Source organism: Ammodytes marinus, assembly GCF_949987685.1.
Source record: "Ammodytes marinus genome assembly, chromosome: 5".
In the NCBI taxonomy this organism is placed as follows: domain Eukaryota; kingdom Metazoa; phylum Chordata; class Actinopteri; order Uranoscopiformes; family Ammodytidae; genus Ammodytes; species Ammodytes marinus.
Window position 1 is genome coordinate 10940744 of NC_137234.1, and position 25411 is coordinate 10966154.

The window sequence follows — 25411 nt, forward strand, 5'->3', positions numbered from 1 at the left end:
ATTTAGCCCTGGCCCTTAATTCTTTCTTTTTTTAACTTGGTTTGTCCTGACGGTGAAAATGAGACATGAAGGACATAGCTAAATCTATATTTGTCACAATCGGCGATGCAGCTGGATAGGCAATTCATTCATATTCATATTATTTTAAAGGCGCCTTGCATACTTATAATTCTAATCCTGCAAACCCGGATATTTCTGCTTCATAGCTCAATAACATTTCTCACAACTCCCTCCCCCCTTCTTAATTACCATCAGTCCCTGCCAAAGTCAAAACAAGGACACAACAACAAACAGTGTGGCACTGGACCAAAATCCTTTTATTCAAACAAATTGAATAAAAGTATCAGAAATAAAATGAAATCACCAACACCTATAACGCTGTTTTGAATCACTACGATACACACACCCACACAACCATATAGTGTATATCATTGACGTCATTTACGGCCATGTAAAATCCATACAGTACACACATACATTTTCCTACTTTTACGTACCTGTCGGAGAGCAGGAACGGACAGACGTCAGGCACAGGAGGGGTTGAAGGCCGGAGCTTTGCCAGCGCCACGATGTGTTCGAAGGTGATGTCGGTCTGCGTGCACACATCCATCACGTGGATTTCCTGAGGGGAGCCGTGGGGCCGGCCGCTGGGGGTCCGCCTGATGACCTGCACCACCATGGGGTCCTTGGCAGCACGGAAGGCCTCCACAGTCTCCTCATGGCTGGACTTGGACAACTCCTTCCCATTCACCTGAGAAGCACAGAGGGGAATGAAACTCTTTAGTTTTGTCTGCGATATGGAAAACTATACGTCATGATTTCTTATGTTGACCGTTTCTTTAGAATTATTTCATGGGTGCAGAGCTGTCGTGCAGATAGACTTCGCCTGACTCAAGCTCACCGATGCAGCTATGTACATCTCTGTGTACAGAGCCCAGAGAAATAAAGAGTTTTCTGGCTAAGTGACATTTAAGAATAAATGCCAATAGGGAAGCCAAGCTAAACTATTATACATGTTATTCTGGCTCTTGTGCTCTGTTGCTTAAAACACCATTATAATGGAGCCTCAGACATAGAGCCTCCAATCACATATGCCAATGACCTCTCTCTCTCTCTCTCTCTCTCTCTCAATAGGCAGTGAGGCTTGTTCTTTCATTAATTCAACTCTTTCCACCTCCTCAGCCTCCTTCTTTATCTGCATTAAGACGTATATGCATTTCTATTGTTTCTTTTAATGTGTTTGGTTCTACAGCTTAACATAAGCAAAAATAAAAATAAAGCAGCTGTATCTGCAACACATAAGGACATATTTATGCCCTTGGAGCCATTTTCCCAGGATGAATGTATCCAGACAGCTCATTTACATTTTTTCAAGTCTTCTCAACAGATGATCAAAAAGAAATCTTCATAAATACATGATTGGAAAACATACACACAAAATCACAGTTTGATGCAACATTATCAGAATGTTAGATCAAAGCCCAAAAGCCCCCCCCCCCCACCCCTTGTTCATTCAGGCCATCTTCAAACTCATCTTCACAAAATGAACTGGATTTTCGGGCTGATTGAAAACCATTTTGCACTACAGCTGGCACATATAAAGAAAATCATTGCTTCATTTAACACCAGCAATTTCTCTGCAAAGAGAAACCATGGCTGTGGAATACCTCCGAGAATGTGCGGCGGTAAAAAAAAACGCTGAAACCAGAGATTATAATTTAGATAACCACAGAAAAAGAAAAAAGGTAGACACACTATAATTACACTTTAAATTGTATTAAAATATGGAGGGCCGTTTTTTGCTCGCACAGCAAACTGAAACCAGTTTAAATGATAACTAGAAATGTAAAGACAGCATTTATATTCAGTGTCAGATGTGAAAGAATAAAAGTGAGGCTGTAAAACTATTAAGCAGCGCTGCTTCAGAATTCAAATGACAAACCCTTTAAAATGCAACACAGTCTGAACTAGGCTATGTGTGTTTATCTCTAACAAAATGACCTATATTCATGCGCTGTAAACAGTTTTCAAGTAAATGGCTGTGTGTATGTGGTGCCTCTAAAATGAACATTAAAGATACAGAAGCCACTGGGGAACTCGACAGCGAGAGCTTTATATTTTCCAACTCGGATTTTCCACCACTAATTCTTCACCTGTGCTTGTTGTGTTACACATCTCACTGAGTTTAACACTGTTCCCTTTAAGAAATGACTCCACGTGTTTTCAGCGGCAGTAAGGTATCAATAGAAACTGACAGCACAAATCCTCTGTAAAGCCAAGGCTCATCATGGATGTTTTATTGGTTCTCTTGTACTGTAAATGTCCACCTAGATGTTGTGTTCATGTCCCCATCTGAAATATTACCAGACATTTAGTTTGCATCTTTGAATTTTTTTATATGTTAATTAGTTTTTGTTTTGGCTTGTAACTAGGACTGCAATTAATTAGCCTACTTCTGATCCCTTTTGATTAATTTATTGATTTATATATTTGTTTGTTTGGTCTATAAAATGCAACAAAAAGAATACTTCAATGACTAATGCCACTGATGTTGAGGGGGTGGGGGTGGGGGTAATCCCCAGGTTGGGAATCACTGCATTGTGTGTGCAAATGAAAGACAGTTTATAAATATCTCAAAATAGCTCTGTAATTCCTTGTTGAGTTGACACACACACACACACACACACACACACACACACACACACACACACACACACACACACACACACACACAGAGAGACACACACTCCTCTTCAACTTATTATTTGTGCTATACAGCTGGTGTCCCAACTTTGCCTCCTCTTGAAGGGACACTCCAGAAATGTGATATTTCAAAGAAAATGAACAAAGCAAGGACAGAGAGTTGGCTTAACAACATTGTATACTACACTTCCTATAATGCAACTTGCATGATAGGACGTCATTCTTTCTCAATTGACAAAGCACAACAGAAGACATTCATTTATTATTATTATATTAATTCATTATTTCAATTTAATGGACTTCCACATAGCTAACATCACAACCTGCTAATAGAAAATGTAAACAAGAAATGTATCATGTAATAAAGGTGTTGATACAATCATAGTCTGTTCCTCTCAGAACAGGATCATCACTGTGTGTCCATTAGAGTTTGTGTGTTTCTTCAGTTGTTTTTTTTCTTTCACTTCTGTGTCTCCAGAGACTGAGCGATGCCCTACAAAACCAAAACCAACTTATTTTCTGGACCATAACAGTCGTCATACATAACTCCCTCAGCTCTTGTTGTACTCTGGCCTGCTCCCCTGCTTCCTGATGTAACCTTTGTTTGTAGCCATGTTGCATTAATCACCTGAGCGGGAGATAAACTGGGTCAACACCGCTCCTGAGGAACTGCAGGGCAATTTGGAGGAAAAATGAGAGTGCAGTCGGGCAGCGTATCCCTCACAGTCTAAACCTGCTTTCATTCCGCTTTTTGTGGTTCGTCGGCGGGTATTAAATATTGCAGAACGTACATTAGAGTTAAGTGCCGTATTAAAGAAACATGGAGCACTGTAATAATTAGCTTATTTAGCTACTTTAACCGTCCCTCTCGCTCCGCAGGCTTATCCTGAAACATGGAACCAGGTGGAAAACAAAGGAGGTGGAGCAGACAAATGAGGCAGCCCATGGCGTATGACAGTCCCGCAGAAAAATGATCACATTTTCTCAACTCTCTCTCTGGCACAGCATGTCCGGCCCAGGCTCCTCCCTCTTCTCTAAACCTCAGCACTCGCTATAGACATACTCATTGACCGTATTGAAACAATGGGAACCACGTTAGAGAAAGGAGGAGGGAGTATTTGTGTTTGTTTTTCTTCTCTTCACTGGTCTTCATGAGAGCCAGATGGAACAATTAATCCCCAATCAACCGAGGAATATTAAGTAGTCTTAACTCCTGCATGAGAGACTTTGCCATCCTCGCTGCTGTGTCCCCTTGGCTGATGTCGATCCAGCTAAACACGCTGCCTCTGTTTGGTTGCATGGAGCGGCAGTACTATCTGACAGATGGGAAGGGGTTTCTCTCTATAAGCCTGGCTGCATCCTTCCTAGATATCCTCGGATATTCTCACACTGAAGATCTGCCTTTCAGTAACGCCCTTGAGTTGTCTTGTGATGGCATTGCTTTTTGCAAAGCGCATCATCAAGCTAGCACGCCTAAAGACGCTGAAGGTGACTGTACAGTGTGATTTTAATATGAATACTTTTTGCAATTGGCCTTTGCAATCCTTCCTTAGTGGCCTTAATCCTGTCAGAATTAAACACTAGCGTATTTCTCGCCAGATTCGCTGCCTGCTCTCTGTGTAGCCTACAAGCTGTGGCCCTTTTAAAGTTTCATCACACATAGTTTGTTGTAGTTACACTAGCGTGTGCATGCAAAGTATGCAAATACATATTCATTCATAAACACATCCCGGTAAACAAAACCTGTTGGCAACAAATTATTTAGCAGCTGTAGTGTTGTTTATCCAGTGCAATGCAAAGCTCTGCAAGTGCTTCATGGCCAGAACTGCCAACATGAATTATCGTGTTGGTCTGGAACAGAACAATAGAGATTATTCAGAGGAGATGGTTTTGCTGTAATTGGGCCAAGAGATGATCAGGTAAATGTGAAGTTGGAGGGAGCCGGGCGCTGGGATGGAGGAGCTGGACCAAGACACATCTGTTGGCTGTTTGCAAATGGATATGCAGCAGCTGCAGCCCAAAGAGAAGTGTATTTTAACTCAAAGCCCCGGAGAGGGCCAACAGCTCTCCCAACACAAATTCAGTAAAGCGGCTTAGTGGAGTGTAAAGAAAGAAAGGATGAAACCTTCTCTATTTTTCTCTGTGGCATATTGACAGAGACATTTCAAAATTGTGCGTTTGTGACGCAGCTGAGAGCATTACATTTCAGCCTCAGTAAATATCACACAATCCTTCTGGACTGGCGATGAGCAAACACACTGACTTACTTTTAAAAAATTCCCTCCGAAAGTCACTGTTTTTACAACTGTGAACCTATATCGTTGCCTATAGGGCACAAGCACAATCCAAAAAGTTCTCTCATCTGTGTCCCATCTTATCGTTTATCCTCCAGGTGTGAGGACAAGCGAGGGAGAACAAGCTTTAGCTCCAGCTCCCCGGGCGTCTGCTCTGTCACTGCCTTTGTCTCATCGACTGCAGCCACCCATCAATACGGCCCGAGACCCAGGGCAGAATGTAGTGACAGTGGTAGTAAAGTGGGGCCAGTTTATCTGTTAAGATGTCAACTTCAGCCACATCTGATGCTGCTCCTGCTGAGGGACCGTTCCTTTGGCAGGAGGCACACAGACACTGCTGGCGGCTTGCAGGGGATTACTGATGGAAGTGATTGATGCACTTACTTCTTCTAAGGGAAAAGGGAGCCCCCGAGGCAGTAGACTCTAATAGTCCATTAGCTTGTTTTTATGCCTTCAAATTAACCGCATACATTCCTTTATGGCTTGCATGTAGCACTTCTAGAATCTTAATGAATTGTTTTTGTTTTCAAGTTTCACAGTGTCTCTATTCTCACTGCTGGTTGAACTGGAAACGCGCTGAATTGAAAAAGTGGAGGAAGCAAGGTCGTCCTTTCTACTTGGACCAGACTGACAAGTGAACAAGGCTTTCAGCGTCAGTGGAGAGAGCATCAGAGGCCAGTGCGTTGTAACCTTGTGTAGCTGTGCTTAACATCTGTACAGGCAGCGAGGCCCCGGTTACTCACAGTCTGTATCTCCTGTGGGCCGTCACCTGCTGCTTTTGAGTGGCAGCCTGTGGGGTGTTAAAAGTGTATGCAGACAGATGGAGAAAGTGCAACATGTAGGTCATCTAGCCCTCGGGAGTGTATACCGCTTAACAGGCGTAGATTAACGCGCCGTGTTCCATCACCTCATCAAGGCAATGTGACCCCCTCGGCTTCAGGGTCCGCTCAGCTGTGTGTGTGGAGCCCACAGATAAAAAGAGCATCAGGAGGGGTGGACTAGTGCTTTAGAGAAAGAAAAGGGAACACTGCTACTGGCCGTTAACACAACAGAGCGCTGATAGAATAGAAACCACCATGCTAACACTCATAAAATATGGAAAGGTCAACCCGCTGTGGCCGAGACGTGACATTGAGACATTGTGTGATAAGTCTTCCCATATATCTTGGGCAAATAGAGTTGGGAAATGGGAGGAGGCCATTGGTATTTTTTTTCTACATTGTATACTCCCATTGCAGAAGTTTTTTCGTAATTATTTCGTTAATGTTTCTCAACATATAGAGACACAGAAGTCTCCTCCTGAATAAAAAAGCACTTCTATTTTTTGTTCAGATTAAGCAAAAACGTATTAGTGGACATTGAATGTGTTGGAAGGTGGATTTTGTTACCTTTAGAAAAACCCAAGCAAGCTGTTTACCCCTGTTTCCAGTCATTATGCTAAGCTAACCTGCTGCTGGATGTAATTAGTGTAGACAGACATGATATAATCTCATCTCAGTGCCGGCTGGGAAAAGGAAATAAGAATATTTCCCCGAATGGTTTGTTTTTTTCTTCTTCTTTGCAGGTGTCGCCAAATGTAGCAGCAGATGCAACAGAATTCTTGCATTTGAATGTGATGTTTCATACCAAAATGCTCTCGAGAAAAAAATGCAGTTTTCTAGGAGAGCAAGACAAAACGATATGCAACAAAGTTCCCTGGCCCGGCTTGAACCTAACTGGAGATGTTGCAGTTCACGCTTCTGTGCCCTAAACCCCCTAGGCCACCAGAGTCCCCCTTGGAAGTTGTAGACGACTTTTTTCCTTAAGTGTCTTATGTGCACAGGCCTGCAGCATTGACATTTAACAAAGAAACCAGATATTTATGAACGCAGAATGTTTGTATTGACAATGTATGGACGTACAAGCCTCAGAAATGCTTCAGCTGCCAGTCACCTAACAATGTTTGTACAGATAATGAACTGGACTTAAGACTGAATGACAAACATAAGTCGTACAACTCTTTTGATCTATTGTTTGTAGATGTTTTCCAACTGAGTCTATGAAACAATAGAGTAGAGAATGATGAGACGGGAGAACCGCTCACTGCTGACTGACTGACTGCCGCTGTGTGCCTCTTTAATGTCTCCGAGCACCTGAACAGCAGCCGCAGAAACAACAATATCATTGTGTGAAATGCCTTCTTTCAATGTACGAAACTCAATTTGCATTTTCATAAATAAACAACAGCATAAAAGTGTGAACGGGAGGGGATGCGGAACTAAAAACTCCCTTAGGTCATTCCCAATGCTGGAATACTGACTTTTTGATGTGAGCATGACTGCCAGCTCATCCCCTCTCAGCGAGAAAACCGCTTGAGTTCCTCTTTACACCCAAATGTCTCATTTCAATAATAAGTGTCAGAATAAAATACGGGCCAAGGTCCTGCTACAGTACAGCCGTTATGACTGCATAAATCATTCTCAGACAGTCAACGCCACTATCTGAGTGACTCAAGCTACGCTCCGATGACATGACACGGAGAGAGGGAGAGAGAGAGAGAGAGGGAGCATGCCACTTGGGAAATCTGAATCTCCCACCAACATCTCTACATGAACCAATGTACAGGCCTCCTTTAACCCCTACAACATCTCATAACACACACTCCACAAAGGCCCCTGGGTTATTTTGTCACATTAAAGACCCCGCACGTTGCTGCTGAGGTTTTTATGCCCGCAGAAGAACATTTGATGAATTCTGCCAATTTTCTTCTTTGAGCACCAATTCTTGTGTGGTGTACTCCCTTTATTGTGCAACAGTTTAAAGTGCATCAGCTCTTTCGATGTGCTCTAAAATTCATGGGCCGCATTTTTGTACGTACGTTTACGATCCAATAATGTGTTGTGATCGCTCAGCGTATAAAGACAACTGTTATAAAGGGACGAAGGGAGACGAGATCTTAGCGTATCTCATCAACCCATCATTGAAGTGTGCAGTGACGCTTTCTACTGCCAAATCCTCCACTTCCTCCTTTTACACTTGGGCTTGGATATATCAGTTGGATATCATTTTGGGTGTCTGTGTTGAATGGACAGACTGGTCCTGTACATGTTAGCTGTGTTAGTACGTTTCTACAAAAAGATAACAAATGCTTCTCTCGATAACCACAAAGTTGTCTTCATTATATGTGTGTTCTTAACAGGCCTGTTACAAAGTTAGCTGCTGGTTTGGTTCAGAGTTTAAGGTGTGTGTGAACTCCCTTGGTGACTCCTCATCAAGTCTTAATGTATATATTTTTTAAAGGAACACTGATTTTCTTTTTACAAATTAAATTTGCTATTGAGTAATTAATACATTAATGTAATTCCTTTTTCAGTGAGCAGTATATAATGAGCAATTTGGGTCACTGTTATTGCACTAATTGTACAACCCTGCTGCTGAAACCTGCAACAGCTTCTCTAGGCCTATATGAATATTCCCATTATGACACAAAAGCAGGCACAGACTCACAAGCATAATGCAGTGCTCACAACGCAGCACCGAAATATTGTTAGTGAAACAGATTCCTCATAGTACTTGGCCCTATTTGCCCGATGCTCAATAGTAGTACTATCTACGACATCCTCCTGGTCTGCTTATGATCACATTCCCATGAAATTAGATCAATACAGTGTTCCATCTTCATCGCCAACACATCAGGGCTGAATGTGTGATAATTGTACTATTCTATTTTGGCTGGATTATGAAATTCTACAGCTCAGATCCTTAATATGATTTGGGACCAGTGAGGTAAACCGAGTGCTAAGGTAATCAGCTTGTTCAAGGTTAATGGTACATGCAGCGTATATTTGTTAAAGAGATTTAAAAGATGCACAGTTAAGCTCTGTGCTTCACTTTTAAGATCTTGCCATCTTAGAGTGAGTTTTAATGTAAAATGAAAATCAAATTAGAGTAAAAGCAGCACTTGGGTGGATGAATAACTAATGGGTGAACGGTCTCCTCCTTGGTGATAACTGGTAATTGGTTTTGGGGTGCGGGTAAGGGGGGTGGAGGGGGGGTACTTGGATGATGCTATGTGATGTGCACATCAGCAAAATGGCCTTGCTGGCGTGAAAAGATGTTGTAAGGAGTAATGGTGCCATCCATATGCTGACTGAAGAAAATCAAGTGGGTACCGTCACGGAACACCTCCAAATGTGCTGAGAGTGAGGCAGAAAGAATGTGCCACAAAGGAAGGTTACTAGTAAGACTATTTTCAACACTTAAGGCTCACTGAATGCAAACCAAACACACAAAAGAGCCACCGCAGCTCTTTCCTGACTTGGGCTAGTGGTCTGTAGCCCAATTGTGAATAAAATACTATACTTACTGAGGAAGAGAAGGAGCCAAATACAGTAAATGCAGGAGGAATACTCCACTGTATTACAACAACTTGTGTTTTATTTGTTGAAGTAGCAATAAGCATCACATTTAGCATAAAGATACGTATGTAGTATCGATCTCTTGCAACAAGAAAGCAGATGAGTTTATGTTCTGCTTCTTTAACCATGTCATGTTGAGGATAAACGGAAGTTGGAAGCACCCAACATGTCGGTTGTAATCCCTTATCATTTCTATTACAGACCCAAACTAGGGAGACAACTAGACGAATAAGACCCAAGTTACAATTAACCAGATTTATCCTTTATTATCCGCCTTTTCTAATTTTTTGGAGTGCAGATGAGCTGACACAGGTTGCAGATGGCACCGGCAATGCCTTCCAATGCCAGGGCCGGTCTTATTCACGGTGGCCTGGGGAGACTTTGAATGCAGTTAATTGTTTCCTTCCCATTTTAATATGCTCATTTTAGCAGAAGATGCAATTAGCACTATTTACATCGTGCCAGACACTCGTGATAACAACAAAGGCGTCTCGTCTCGTTTGACTTTCCCTTCCCTCCCCTCCCCTCCTCTCTACCGGCTCTTTCTTTGTCTCTGAGGCTACTGCATGGATCTTGCTTTGGGAATGAGACTAGAGGTAGGACGATGGCACATGGAGCTTTGACTTTGCAAATAATAAACCGGGAATATTTGAAAGGTCGGTCAGGACTCCCGCGGGTAGAGACTGATCAGTCGGCCATTAACTGAGAGCCAGTTTATGTCTGGGTGTCAAGGGAAAAAAGGGAAAGGAGGAGGAAACAGCTAAGATAAAAAGATGGAGGAAGAAGAAAGCTCCAGAAAAGGATTCATTTTGGCGCAGAATATGTTTGATTGCAGGTATCTTGTGCCTGAGGCTGCTGTTTTTAACACTGCCCCTGGAGTCAAATAGAGTAATTAGTGTCCCATCACAAATGTCAACTAGCACAAAGGCTTTGACAAAAGAGGGGACCGGTGAAATCAAGAGTGCTTCATAGAACCAACAGCGTGCCGGGTCTGGTCAGTGATGTCAATGTCAAAAGGGAACAAAAAGGACAGGATTACTGATGATAGCCTGAGGGCTGCGAGGGCTGAACTCTCATTCAAGCTTTTCTCTGCACCAAACACATCCTCAAATCTTAATTCAAACACTGGAAACGAATCAGCAGAAGCAAAGCTGGGGGATGTCTGGCAGGTGTTTTTGGCTTTTTTACTGAAATGTCAGGTTTATGGAGTTTACCGATTATGAGGCCTCTCTGGTGCTCATTGAGTCAATACGAGGATGTTGACTTTGGAGCACTCAGAAAAGCTCATCACCACAGGGATCAAGAAAACATACTGCAAATACTGCCAAATATTGGATTCTTTATCAAAGAGCTGTTTCAGAAGTCCTATGGAGTTTTCAAGAGCAATTCTGTTCACAGTAAACGTGGTTCTATAGAAAGTGAAGACAACGCAGTTTGACATTGTCCATGTGGAGAATTAGACAGCACATCGGGCACAGGACAGCAGACCCACAGACAAAGAGCAGATTGCCAAACACAGTGATCCATTTAAACTGAAGGACACACACGCAGCAGTGAATGGGATCAAAACTTCCAATGAAAATCGGAGCTGTCCAATTAGGATGGCATTTACAATGAGACAGTGATGAAGTTGCCGATGATAATCTTATCCTTGTAAAGAGCAAGCGGCACAATGCATGATTAAAAGGAAGGACATTATCTTAGAGGAGCGATCACAAGTGTAATCAATCTACTTCAAGGCTTCCTGCTGTGTTCCTCCATGGCACAGCGAAAGTGTGCCAGCGAGAGGTTAGCAAAGTCGATGTCTGTGGTTTTTCTCTCAACCCACTCGAGTCTCACTCCTTGTCTGGTCCCCGAGTCAATAAACAAAGGGAAGTGAGAGGAAATTGGATGCAATTCAGTGCCTCCAACTGTGTCCTGATTACACATATGGAACAGTGGAGACATAAATGATGCTCAGAGGAGCTCCCCTACACTCCAAAGGCATGGAACCCTTATCACTCACATTGGCCTCGTTAGTCCTTTGCTCATAAAGTGGCCAAACATATACCATGGTCGCGTCACAACCGATTGACCATAACATGGAAAAAGTACAAATCAGCCTCCTAGTGGTAAATACAATAGGACGAAGCAACTCTTTACGGCAGGACAGTTGACCACTTGCAGACAAACATGGCAGAAATATCATCTATTTTACAACACTGATGTTAGTAATTAACTGATTATGATCAATTAAATGGTACAAGAGCTCTATGGGCAAACTGCTAACAGTTCAATGACAGAGCCAAATGCTTCACATGTAGCACACAAACAGGAGTCCCTACATACCTGTCTTACAGCAGGGATCAAGTAACCTCTAACAGAAAATACAACAAACAATGTCAGCCGGTCTATTCCGAAAGTAATGAAACACCTGTCAAAACATGTTAATATGACCCGAAGCTTTGCACAGCAAATGAGCTGTAACATTACTCTGCTCTTGACGGAGAATACATTAATGAAAAAATTGTCCACCTGGCACTTTTAATGTATGCAAAAAAACAGGCAAACAAACCAATCTTGATTAAGGACACCTGGCGCCGTTGTTTGAAGAGTGCACCCAGGAATGAGCGGAATGATTAACAGGCAATACAAAGCGAAACTTCCTGATTAATGATTCTGCCATCTCTTGAAGTTTCTCCAAAAAGGAGAAAAAAAATGTGTTGATGAACATATTGAGATTGTGGAGGCACTCCAGAGCCGCACTTGTTAGCTGGCACTTCAGAAAATATTTTGACATTACATGGATAATGCAGTGCAAACGGATGTGAGAGGGGTGAGGTGGGAAGGGGAGGGGGGGGGGTGTAATGTGGTAATGGTATGCATATGTGATGGTGGCACCAATGGGAGTATAGGGGAGGGTCTTCACACTGTCATGGAAACCATAAGTAGGCCACGTATGTGACGACAGGTGCCCCCTGTTTTATAAGGCGCTGGCTCCTCTTGCTAATTGGTGTAATAAAGGATTGTTCATGCTGGGGTCCGCTCATTTATTCTCATTCCTGAGAGGGCGAGGAGGCCGCTACACCAATCAGCCTCTACTCACTGGTTAATTCCAAGGCAGATTTATAGTCCAACTGTGTAATGGATGCTCAGAGTGCATGCGGATGCGATTGTTCCGGCGTAGATGTATACATCAAACTCCTCCTACCTGCGACCCCAAAGTCAATATTGTTTTACAAAGCTATTTCTCTATAACTGCGAGGCCAAAATATATATATTTTTTAAATCAGCTATTAAGTGCAATCACAGCCATGCTTCTAGATCCCAATGAAGCTTATACCCGGATCCTACACCTGGAGCTTACAGGCTGCAGCGGGGCTTGTCCTGGCACAGAGACAAGGAACAGGTCACTTGTGGCTGTGGTTGAGGAGGGACTGGGAGACACTGATGCTAGACAGAAATGACAGCAGCTGTTTCTGCCTCCCGAGCTCATAGTGTGTGGTATGAGAGGTAATGAAGCCAGGAGCAAGATGTGAACACAGGAGGAGGATAAGGAGAAGGGACAGCATGATGTCAAACTTAAGGCCCACTGCAGGAACTCAAGGCAACATAATGGAACTACAGTATAATGTTGCCATCTCTGTGGACTTTGCTTTTGAATCAATTTTTCTATTGTTCTCCGCATGTTTTGGCAAGAAGTTTCTGGAGTTTCTGAATTCTGGCCCTATTTGAAGTAGATACTACTGCAACTCCAACTTCCATGTACATTTAGGCAAGTGACTTGCACTGCTGTAATTCATAACTGGTCAATCAAAGACGTAGATCACTAACGCATCTGCAACAGCGAGACATATTTAAACAAAAAGGAACAAGACTGGAATATGGATAAATAATTAAAGAAGTGCTGTGATAAGCATTTGGGAAATAAAGGGAGAAGGGAATCTGATTTAAGAAAATAAAAAAGATGTATTGGAGGATATTTAACTGTATGGGGATCCCCCTGGGCAAAACAATGCAGGGAAAAGATTAATGGTTACTAATTATAGGACCACAAAGTGTGCAGTAACAACAACAAAGCCATTCGCTGCACTGGCGGGCATTCTCTGTTACGGACAGGTTTGCTTGGTGGAGAACCCCTAACTAACAGGTTGCTGCATTAACTTACTAACTGGCATTCTGTCTCCCCCTGATCCGGCCTCCTGTCTATTTTCCTTATTTGTCTTCCACCACCAACAGATGCCTAATAGTTGCACCGCAACGCCAAGTGCAAGGCTAAAGGACATTGAAGCTATTAGTCATTAGACGGCAGTGCAGCATCCTCTGATACAATCACTCTTATGCATCCTCATTGTAAAACACAAGCTCTTACACTAGACACCACAAGGGTGAAAAGTCAGTCTCCACAGCAGGGTGCGGCGGACCACTTTAGCTGAAGTGGAAGTTCTCTTCCTTTGTTAGTGTCTGCTGGACGGTGTGCATGAGTTGGCGAGCGATTAGGTTCATTTATACCACGGCAGTCACTTGGCAAGGATCAGCACTCCACACGGCGCCAATGCAACACTAGAAAGAGACCACATGGCTCTCCCAGGCTGAAGGCTGAGAGAGGTAGGGTGGGGGTTGTATCAGTGGAGGGCATCTGCTCAACATTTACCTAGTGTTTTATAATTAGACGAGCGCAACTGCTTGGTAGCATAGCGTCTGTTCCACCGTGATTTCCTGATAACAATTCTATGCACTGCGAAACAGGCGGAGGAGGGCTGTAGATGGCAGACAATTAGGGGAGGCTAATAAAATATGAACCATATTGCACGTGAGACGAAATCTGTGTTCAAAACATACAGGGCTGATGGCGGGGTGGAAGTCGGTCATGACAAACGCTAATTGGTCCCAAGCAGCAGTGGGGCAACCTGTTAAAGCCGGCTCACATCTGGCACTTTAAGTTTCCTCTCTCACTCTGTTTTCACGCATTTAATTCTCTGCCAAACACCAACATTTAGCACAGGAGGAGAGCGGCTGAGTGGGTGCAGAAATAGTCCATGTGGTAACAGCATGATACTTAACACAGACTCTCCCCACTGGTTCATCGAAGACCAGAATGTATTTTTAGGATAATTAGAACATTCTCTCAGCAGACAGTTTGACTTGTTGCAAGAAAAGCACAGATGAAAGTAATGGCATGAATTAAGGGACGACTGTTCAATTTAGGTGTGACAGTAAATCACTGTGGAGAGTCAGCATGCACAGAGCCGTAGCACTGGAAGGCCTAATTGGAGTGCAGCCATTATTAATGTCGGCTATTAATTGCACCTGTGTTTAAATTATCAAAATGTCTGTTGTAAATAAGGTAAATGGCACGAACAAGCACGCAAATTGCATTGACTCCGTCTTTGAAAACAAATACACAATTAGGCTACATTGTACAAGCAACACTTCACAAAATGGCCCATTTAAGCATTTTCTAAAACTGTCACCTCTTTAGGTAAGGTATGGCTTATACTCCTAAGAATACCGGATTAGGCCAGGGAAAGACCAAACCATTTTTACAAGAAATGAAGTGCAGAAAAGAGTGCAGCTGATTTGTTGGACAGGAGAGTGTAATTAAACAGGAATGTCTCAGCTAATGTTTTTAAGGACATATGAGATTAAGCAGAAGAGGTGCGTGTAATTGGCTTTCAAATGAAACCACCTGTTCACCCAGCAGATACAGTGTTCATTACGCAATATGGTGCTGAAGCAATTTGGCTCACACATGCTACAGCCAGGATTGGTCATTTTAGAGACCATAGCTCCTCTTCCCTCATCTACTTTCTACATTTAAAGGCACCTCAAGCGTTGTTATACATGCAGCGGACAATTCATTTATCCGCAGTTTTGATGAATTGGTTTTCACTTTTCGGATATTCTATCCTGGGTTCGGTAGAGAAAATCGCTGAAATTGAATGGCATCCCTTTTGGTGGCTTTTAATTTTAACACAATTTAATTTTAAGCATGCATTTCAACTAAATATCATTGGGTATCTGTATTAAACATTTCTATACAACCGGCTTTTGCTACAAATACATTGTTACACTGTTTCCACAAATCAAATCATTCAAAAGAAGTGACACCTGTATTAAAACCATGTTATACTTATTCACTGTTGAAGGCCTCGACTTTGAGTTGCCATCTCTGGCACACAGGCAGAACAATACATCTTAGATTCACCTGGGGCCTTCACTGTGGCGTGGGCTCCAGTGTAAACTTGTCAGACGAAGACAGCATGAAAACGGAACTCCTTCAGTTGTGTGACGGCGCCAAAGTCATCTCTGTACAAAGAACAAGCAAGTGTGATAGATTTCCCCCAAGCAACCAGGATATTTCCAGACTACACTGTATGTTTCCTGAAATACAACCTTCTCCCCAGAGGAGCTTGGAAATCTAGTGGAGAGCTGAAAAAAAACATGATATGAGGCTCTGGCTGTGAGACACACACACACACACACACACGCACACGCACACGCACACGCACACGCACACGCACACACACGCACACACACGCACACACACACACAACTTGCATAACCCTCTTCCCGACTACACAAACACACAGAAGCACAGTTTCAAGTGGGAGCTATCTGCTTGCTCCTTGCCTCTTTTGGTTTTTTACAGCCTTGTGTCAGTTCCCTGATGAATAGCAGCCCTCAGGTGGAGGAAGTAGCCCATCCTCATCCCAACCCCTTGTCTCTCTATCTCTTAAAACATATTCTGCTATTGATTAATGCACAAACAGTCTAAAATGCACTCAGTGTCTAAAAACAGACATTCCCATATTGATTAGCTCCATTCTATTCCCTCAGGCAATACTCTGAGGAAAAAAACTATTTCAAAAACAAATTCACTAGGTTTAACTACTGGTACTAGAAAATGGGTTCAACTCAATATTAGACCTTTAAGGCAACCATACACATTGCATGTCATTCTCACAAATCCCAGCCTTTGTTTATGTTTAGGCAAAGCATCATTTGCTGCTGAGTAAAGCTGAAGAAAGCTCTGGGATTTCACTGTGGTCCTCTGGCACCGATCAGTCACTGTCGGCTAGGGTTTTTTTTTTTTTGGGAAGCTCTCAGCGTATCTATGTGATGACAGCAGACACTCCCACTTCACATTTGACAAGCGACGGAGAGAAGGTGACAAGGACCGATGACACTCAGAGTTAGTGACGTGCCGATGACATTAATGGACTACTACTCTGAGCTCCCCCGACATTATCCAGTCTGTCTCGTCTTCCTTGATCTGTGTCTCTCTCTGGCCCCATAGGACAGTCGAATCAAGTCCGTACATCCACCCAAGACTGAAACACACTTATATACAGTTTGTGAGTTTGTTGTTTGGAAATTGACAGCACAGTTGTGACTTTTGAAGAAGGAGTAAGTTATCTGTATGTCAAAGGTTTCATCAAGTGCAAGTACAGCATTGCGCATTTATCAACATCTATCCATTCTCCTCTGTTTATCCAGGTTTTGCCTGCTGTTTTGAGCACTTTACCAGTAGCCTACTTTGGTGGATGGGCCGACACCAATGCAAGAAAAACATGGAAGTTTGGCTTCACCAAAGACACATAGGTCTCTGTAGGGGGGAAGCAATTCCTTGAGCTTGGACACAAATTAGCCAATTATGATGACACCAATGCAAAACTACAATGGCCTATAATGCACATAAATAACACATGTCTAAGCTTTTGCAACCCAAGGTCTGAATGCAGGCAGGTGGCCCCCTCCTCATTGGGCCGGTCTGCCTGCTATAGTGTTGAGGCAGTGTGAACGGAGGCCTCACTGTGAGAGGATCTGGGTTGTGTGGGAGGTGCCGGGTTGACTGCAGTGCTGCGGGGGAGAAAACACACTCGCCATTCCAACCTCCCAAGGACTGCATCTACTGTGAACTTCTGCTTGCAACAATGTGTTGTGTTGTAAAAATAGTTTCCTCGCTCTCACACGCTCGCATTGATACACATAAAAGGAAGTGTGCCTCAGTTTTAAAATGGCTCTTTCATTTTTGCTTTCTTCTGCAGCAAACATGATTTATCATACGGAGATTAGCATCCAACAAATCCTTCCATAATAATGAGACGTTTCCTACAAATCAATTAACCCTTTGACACGCTCTCTTCAAATTCTAATGCGATTGGTCTTTGAAATAGATTTTGTAATCCAATTGAATTTCATTAAACACTGAAACTCACCCTACATTGATGAGGCACTGATTTTCTTTGAGGAAAGCCATTGTGATGCACTCATTGTAAATGCAGTTCATTAAAAGCAAAGGCCTTTGGAACTGTGTCAGTGTGTCAGTGTGACAGCAGCAGCAACAATAAAGCCACGGCTCTGCTCGCCACGTACACTTAAACACTCACATTGCAATCAGAAATCATTAAGCTTTATTCAAAAAGCACAGCTAAGAGCTTGTTATTTAGCTTTTGTACTTTGGCTGATAGTACTTGATACCACTGGCACCTCATGTTTTCTATGGGTATGAGCCCTTGAGGAATGACTGTTGGATATGCAGTAGCTAATGTCACTGCAGCAGCAACATTCATAGAGCTTCTTATCACTTTCCTCCCCAGGGCCTGGCCATGCGAGCTGTGGAGCAGGGAGCAGGGAAGTGTGAGTGTGTTTCACCCTTCCCATCAAACGGCTGTCAGGCCGGGCTTATCATGGGAGCCGCAGGGGGTGCCCACTGACCTGTGGTGTGACACCCAGCACGGCAGCCTCACCCGGGGGGCTTTGGGTCACCCAGACACCCCCACCAGCGATACCACCCCTCCTCCACCTCTGTACACACATACCCACACCCACACACACACACACACACACACACACACACACACACACACACACTGACTGATCTCCTGACCTACTCCAGCATCAGTCATCCTTTCACACAGGCGCGGGTGAGTACGTGCAGGGACACACACCTGTCACAGACAAGTCCACACCTTCTGAGGCACTGCACGAATGCAGAGGTTAAAGAATGGAGGCAAAGGCAATGTAAGAAAAGCAAAGGGAAAGTGAGTAAAAGATAGACAGAGAGTGAACAGGAGCCATCGCTGAAAGCATCTACAGCAAGAACTCAAGGCTTTGTCACCCTTTTTATCGACTTTAGATCACGCAGGCAGCCCCATGCCTTGACACCATCCTATTTCTCCAAATGTCAGCGGTGATGTTGGAGCTGATATCTTGCGGATTGGAGGAAACTGAACGCTGAACACATTGCATTTAACAGATAAGAGAAAGCATGTCTGGACCTCTCTCATTTCACCAGGAGTAAAAAAAAATGACCCTGTTTTTATCACCATCCAGCACTAGCATTGAAAACACCAAAAACAATTGTTTTAGTTTCTTATAAGGCCATCTAGCGATATTAGCTCAGCGATTATTCCACATAATACTCTCAGTGGTGTTGTATCCTGATGATATGGAGACATTATCATATATATATTATATGTTTTCCGGTCAGCACACATATACTAGACTTGCTATTTACACCCCAAAAATCCTACCTCTCCAGGATTGTGCAGGTGTGGTTTGATCAGATTTGATTGACAGCTGCATCTCCCTGCTGGTTGACATTTATTTTTTATTGATTTGTTGCTGCACGACAAAAGGCGGGTCAAATCTAATATGGGCCTGTCAGAGGCAACCACTGAGGAAGAACGGGGGAAATAAATGCAAGGAAGTTGGTGACATTGCTGACAAAAGAAGCGAGAAGAGCGAAAATGAATAAATTCCTCATGGGAAATAATGAACTGTTCTTAAAGGTGGTTTAAAATTGAAAGAAAAAAAGGCTTCAGGACTTTAAGATTCCAAGATACTTCATATTTCATAGTCGTTATGGATGTTATGTGTATTGAATATGTTTCTTGATGAAATGTACTTCATCTCCTGCATACAATCCAGACTAATTGGGAGTCGAAGGGAAGATTCGTTCTCATGAATGGTATTAAATTAATGAGGGCCCTTCTGTCTGCTTAAACTCAGATAATCAGTTAAGAGGCACCCTGGATGCAAATGCAAGGTCTGTGTGTGTGTGTGTGTGTGTGTGTGTGTGTGTGTGTGTGTGTCTCATAGCTCTTTGTTTTCACCAATGTTTGTAGTGAAAAGCGCAAGCTGTCAGGGCTGTTCCCACTCTACGCATGATGAACATACATGTACGCTCTGGCTCACACACACACAGACAGCAGCACAATTTAACGGTCCAAAGTATCCCGTAAAAGGGACAACACACACACATACTATATGAGTATGCATACATACTTGCGGCAATCAAATACAGGGGTTAACCAATTTAGACAGACACACAAATAATTCTGAATGTACACACACATACTGTATGTCTTTCCACACATTCCATATTTCCATAAACATTCATGCTGGTACACACCAGAGATGTGTGTGAGTCTGTATGTGTGTGTAACGGTAAAAGAATAGCTGCTTTGAAATGTCATGTTCTGAGTTATACCGAGGGCAACAAGTCATGGCTAATAATAATGAGGGCAGAGAAATATGCCTCCTTTATCCCTTGTTTGCTGTCAAGAGATATGGTAAATAACAAAAAGAGCAGGACAAAAAGTATTTCAAATCACCCAAGCTAGCCCAACACACACACACACACACACACACAGACACACACACACACACACACACACACACAGACACACACACACGTGTCACAGCATCTGAGTCATCTTACACCGGGTTCAATTCATTAAATACACGCTCTGGTTCACTGGGGATTGGCACTGAGATACTGAGATACTAAATTTCCCTTTGTCTCTACTGCAGACTGATTGAAGTTGACAGCTTTTGATCTTGATGAGCATGTGAAAGTTAAACATGCACTAAGACAAGCCTCTGTGTTACTCACGGATGACGCCACGCTGATGTCATCCTCATCCCCACAAAGAGACTTACCCAGAGTGAAATTGTATCCCCTTCTATCCCAATGAATTGATTAGGTGATGCTAATAAAAAAGGAAAGTGAATGAGTAGAATGACCTCCAGGACTTTGTCTGCTTCTGTAATTAGTTTCTTGTTGTTTCCGTACGCGTATACATGAGACGATAACCTCCTATCACAGCCCTTTGTCTCACTACCTTACAAGAGCAAACAGCCCAGCACCAAGCAGTGAGATGTAGAGAAATTTGTTCTCTGATGAACAGCCTTAGTTCCCCCCCAAGGTAAATGGCATGTCAAGGTTTGTTTGTGCAGTTCTTCCTGGGCGGTATATAGCTGAGAGTGAAGATGAAAGACATCGGTACAGACGGAATCACGAGCGGGGAGATAAAAACTAATTTTGAAGAGCTGTGTTCACGTTGGGTTGCAGGGGCGTACGCAGACGAGGGGGTTTTCACAGACCTGATGTGTGGCTGAAAAGGTCAGCTGGGTTCTTATTGAGATAAGAAAGAGATGAAACGGAAAAGGTCAATTCATCAGCTCCCTCTTAAATCCCTCCCTGCTGCTCCACGCTGAGAGTTAGTGGACTGACTGATAAAAAACCATTGACTTCATGTCTCGTGGCAAAACGTTGCATCATCTGTATCCGAGCTGTACAGCGCACGTCTCCGGGGCCAGAATGGGTGATCTGGATTTTAACTTTGTTCTATTCGTTTTATCTAAAAGAAAAAACACTGGGTTTTAAGAGTAAAGTATTTTAGCTCTGGCAATCCGTTGAATGGAAGCAGTCAAGCGACTGAATGTGTGATTCACATCAAATTAGACCATGAAATCTACTGTTACACAGTCAGCACGTTATGCAACGCTCTCTGTATGAATAGGGGAATAGGATTACATGCTGAGAAGCAAACCTATAGAATGAGGAAGTAATACTGCTTTTTTTAGTGAAAAGCCAAAGTGGGAAATGATCGTCTCATATTCAGATGATCTCAATTAGATCTCAGCCACTAGTAACCTTGAGACAGACAGAGGTGAAGCTCAAATGCATCCATTTGTGTTGTAATCAAACATGGTTGGCTGACAGGCTTTAGAATGAAGCAAAGTGCACTAGAACTGATAATGCGAATGGCCCCGACTCCGAGAAATATGGTTCTTTATCGGAGCAAGGCAAGGCATGAATGGGACTGGTGTGTGTATGCATCAGTCCACCTGTCTGTCTATGGAGGGCTTTAAAGAAATGGACCTTTATATTGGTTGTGAATTGTCAAAGCAGAGCAGGAGGGCCAGATTATATTTCAGGCTAATCTTCTCTGGTTGGACACAAGATCAATCAAGCAGCTCGCATGTGTTCCTCTCCTCCCCGCTCTTTCTTCACTTCTATCATTTTTAATGGTTGAGGGACATCCTTCAAAAAAAACATAATGGGACAAGGAGATGGATGAGAACATTTGTAGCTAACTGTCTGGAGCCATTGCTGAATATGTGGTGGGGGCGGGGGGTGGGGGTGGATGCAAGGTTCAACAGCCTTAATGTACCATCACAGCCATCACAGGCACAGGGATATTCATAGAAGTGAAGTGGGAGAACTGCTGGTTTCACAAGTATTTTCCTATTTCACACCATTGCCAGCCACTAAACAATTATTTCTCCTTATTAATTAATCTGCTGGTTACAGTTTCAAGATAGCTAGGTGTAAAAATAAAGTCAGACAAATGGAATTCATGCTTATCACAAAGCCCAAGGTCACATGATTGAAACTCAAATATGTTTAGTTTAGTATCCGATAAAACAAAGAAACGCAGGAACATGAAATAAGGGAAATCTATCACTTTTGATGGGAAGTTGCTCATTTACTTTCTCCCTGCTGGCGAATGAGACACAGTTTCTAAAGAGAATGAATAAATCTGATGTTTGTCAGAGATTTAGAAACTTCAAAAGCCTCTTTGTTCAAACATTATAACCAATCAAAATTAAGTTTTTTTTTCTTGTATTGACAATTCTACAGGGGCCAATGCCATTTACTGTAAGGTTTGAAACTTCTCCCTCTGTAAGTCAACTAACATTTAAATTAACTTGGACCCCGGAGACCCACTATTTGTCCTCTCCACAGTGACTGTATATACAGACTAAATGCAAAACGAATGCCTTAGCCTACAAAGGATATCACAAATGCAGACTATGGTGCAGGCTTTTCTGGATGTGATGATCCATGCAGCCCGATGCAGCTTGCCAACCCCAATTCTCAGAATGCCTGGCCCTTGTGATAGCTTTTCAAACCTTTTTATCAAATGCATATACTTTGCACACATGGCCATTGGTGTCGCACAGGCAGCGGCAAGTCAACCGTGTCCACCCCCCTAAACCCTCTATGGTCCACAGGTTTCACATCTGGTGCTACTACACCAGAACAGAATGCCCACCACGATACAGGACCGAGCTACTGGGAATCGCCCCTCGACCCGGGGAAACAAATTAATTCCAGATCTGCTTCATTTCACGTCTGTCTGTCCTGTCAACCTGGTGTCACTGCTCAACATGACATAGCTTAACTCCAAGACTTTCCATTACAGTCGCGACCCCCGAGCGCCGTCACACTCTAAAATTCATGAGCACAATGCTATGGTTTAATAGTTAGAGTATTCTCTAAGACTGTTTTTGTTTCCCGTAGACAGACTGTGTGCATGCATGCATGTGTGTGTATGTGTACGTGTATGTGTGTGTGTGTGTACGTGTACGTGTACGTGTGTGTGTGTGTGTGTGTGTGTGCATGCGCGTGCAGTGTGTACCTTATTCTCATTCATATGCATCAGCAAGTTATCAGGGACTGCTATGCCTCATTGAGCTGGGAAGCTGCCTTCCATTTATTTCTGAAATGCAGTGGAGAGTGATTCTGCTACCTTCTAATAAAAAATGGCTCCGCTACTTTCAAAACTTCTAGTGACAAAAAAGAAATCAAGGCTCAATTGAAAAATTGCAAAGCAGGATAATGAAATATTGAACGCTGCATTGTTTACGATGGGATTCATTACCCAGACAATTGTCTAGAGTTGGCTGGCTGCTACTGTAGCCTAGTGGTTGCTCAACATCAGTGCTAACTGGTGAGTTGTGACAGCTAAAGGAGTCCCAGTGGGTCTCTTTCTCTTGATTGCAACCCTATTTGCTAAAAAGGAAAAGAAAAAAAGCTTTTGTCAAAAGACATAGCAGAAACACTTGCAGAATGCAAAAACCTCATCCTATCCACATAACTCTGAGCTATGCGGTGTTGCTCCACATCAACATCTGCCATCCAGCTAATTAGCCCCAAAAAAGCCACACATCACTGGGTTTCAGCGGTGCACAGACAATGCATGGCACTCATGAGAGGCAGCTCACAGGACACAATGGGGATTACAAAACTCAGAGCGAATCAGCAATACCGTTTTTTTGTATGCAAAGAAAAATGGCCTGAGCAGCATCCTGGTGTAAAGAGAGCAAGCCCTAGGAGTCTAGTTGACCGTAGCACGAGTGCTGCTGAAGATCGGGTCAATGGGTTCAACTATGTTTCATCCTTGTTGGCCAAAAATATAAGAAGAAAAAAACATCCACTCTTTCTCCCCTTCTCAGAGGACAATCATTGGAAGGTTAACTGGAGTGGGATCCAGCAGAGAGCAAGCCAGAGCAAAGGTCGGAACAAATGTAATCAGAGAAGATGAGAGATCAGAAGAATTGAAAAGAAAGGAGGACAGAGAGAAATAAAAAGAACAATGCACAGCAGATGATCAGTAGTATAAAAAATAAGAAAGTAGGATTTCTGGACAAGAAAGGAGCAAGGCTAATATAAGGTTCCTGTGTCCTCTTGTCCAGACACAAAGGCTGATAGAATAAATAGAAAATGTCAGCTCCGATGTGAGATGGCTTTGAAGGCCAGCCGAGGAAAGGTGAGCACATTTCCATGCAGAACACCTGCAGCCGTGAGAAGAGTGCGAGAAGGGGGAATGGAGAGAGAGTGAGAGAGAGCCAGCTAGTCATAAATCTCCCACAGCTAGTGGGGTCAGGCGCACTGGGCAGAGTGTCAAAATTGTTTCTGGGTGTGAAGGGAAGTGGGGAGGAAGGTGGAAAACCAACCACTGTGACTGACTCCTGCTCCTCGAATCAACTCCGGTCAGTCATGCTGTGACACCAGCAAAGCACTTCTGCCTCATTTGCATACGAGCGCTCACCGACTCTGCATAATCACATGTGGAGGGTATCGCGTTTGGGTATGCGTACATGGCTAGGCGCGTGTGTGTGTGTGCGTGTGTGTCTTTCCGAACAGCAGACAGACAGGACAGAAAGACAGAATTTGAAGAAAAAAAGTGAAGCGAAGGGGAGAGCTGAGCGAGCTAGACGGTTGAGACAAGACGTAGGAAAGAGGATTAGGTTTGCCTGGCGGTGTGAGCGGCGAGCGCAGCATCACAGCTGTCACAACACACTACTCCTGACCACAAAGACACGCTGACACACTTCTGTAGCCGCAGGGAGAGCTATGCTACCTGGAGGAGGCTCTCCTCCCTGTCTCCCTCCCTCCACATTTTACACCAGTTGTATTGATGCTTTGTATTTGTTTGTTGTGCTGTTGCAGGGGATGCAAACCGTTTGTTTTGCTGTCTGAAGACATGTGTGAGCATGTGAAATGTGTACATGCAGGACAGTGAGAAGATGTGGTTTTTCTATAAGCTATGTGGGGTTATTTATAGATAAAACATTGTTTTAAAAGGTCACATATTTTGCGAAATTTCAGTTTTTCAACATTACTATGGGTCCCCAGTATGACAAGAGACTCCCATTGTTTGAGAAAAAACACCTGTGTTCAAGAATCCCAGTCAGATTTATTTCCCCGCATGATGTCATACTTCAGCACCTGATAAGCACACCCGCACCCATGGAGCGTTTCAGAGAGAGGCTGAAAAGAGGAGATTCAACAATGGAAGCGTGAGAAATATAAAATGTATTTTTGGACACTGCACTAAGAAAGTAGCCTAAGATGGTAACATCTCTTCCTCCCTCTTCTCGTCTCGTTTGTCCTCTACCCGCATTAGTGAGCTTTCACCTGTTTGCCCCCTTTCCTTCATTTGCCTTTTTTTCCCT

At 43.2% G+C, this 25411-nt stretch overlaps 1 protein-coding gene across 1 annotated transcript in view; it reads right to left on the reverse strand.

The window, feature by feature from the left end:
* Positions 1-25411, reverse strand: part of LOC307250250 (PDZ domain-containing RING finger protein 4) — a gene marked incomplete at both ends in the record, with an annotated part of 42942 nt that overhangs the window by 15960 nt on the left and 1571 nt on the right. Inside the window, one exon of the mRNA XM_080027279.1 lies at positions 498-751. Within this exon, the coding sequence (XP_079883405.1) occupies positions 498-751 (254 nt within the window). The remainder of the gene's footprint in view (positions 1-497; positions 752-25411) is intronic.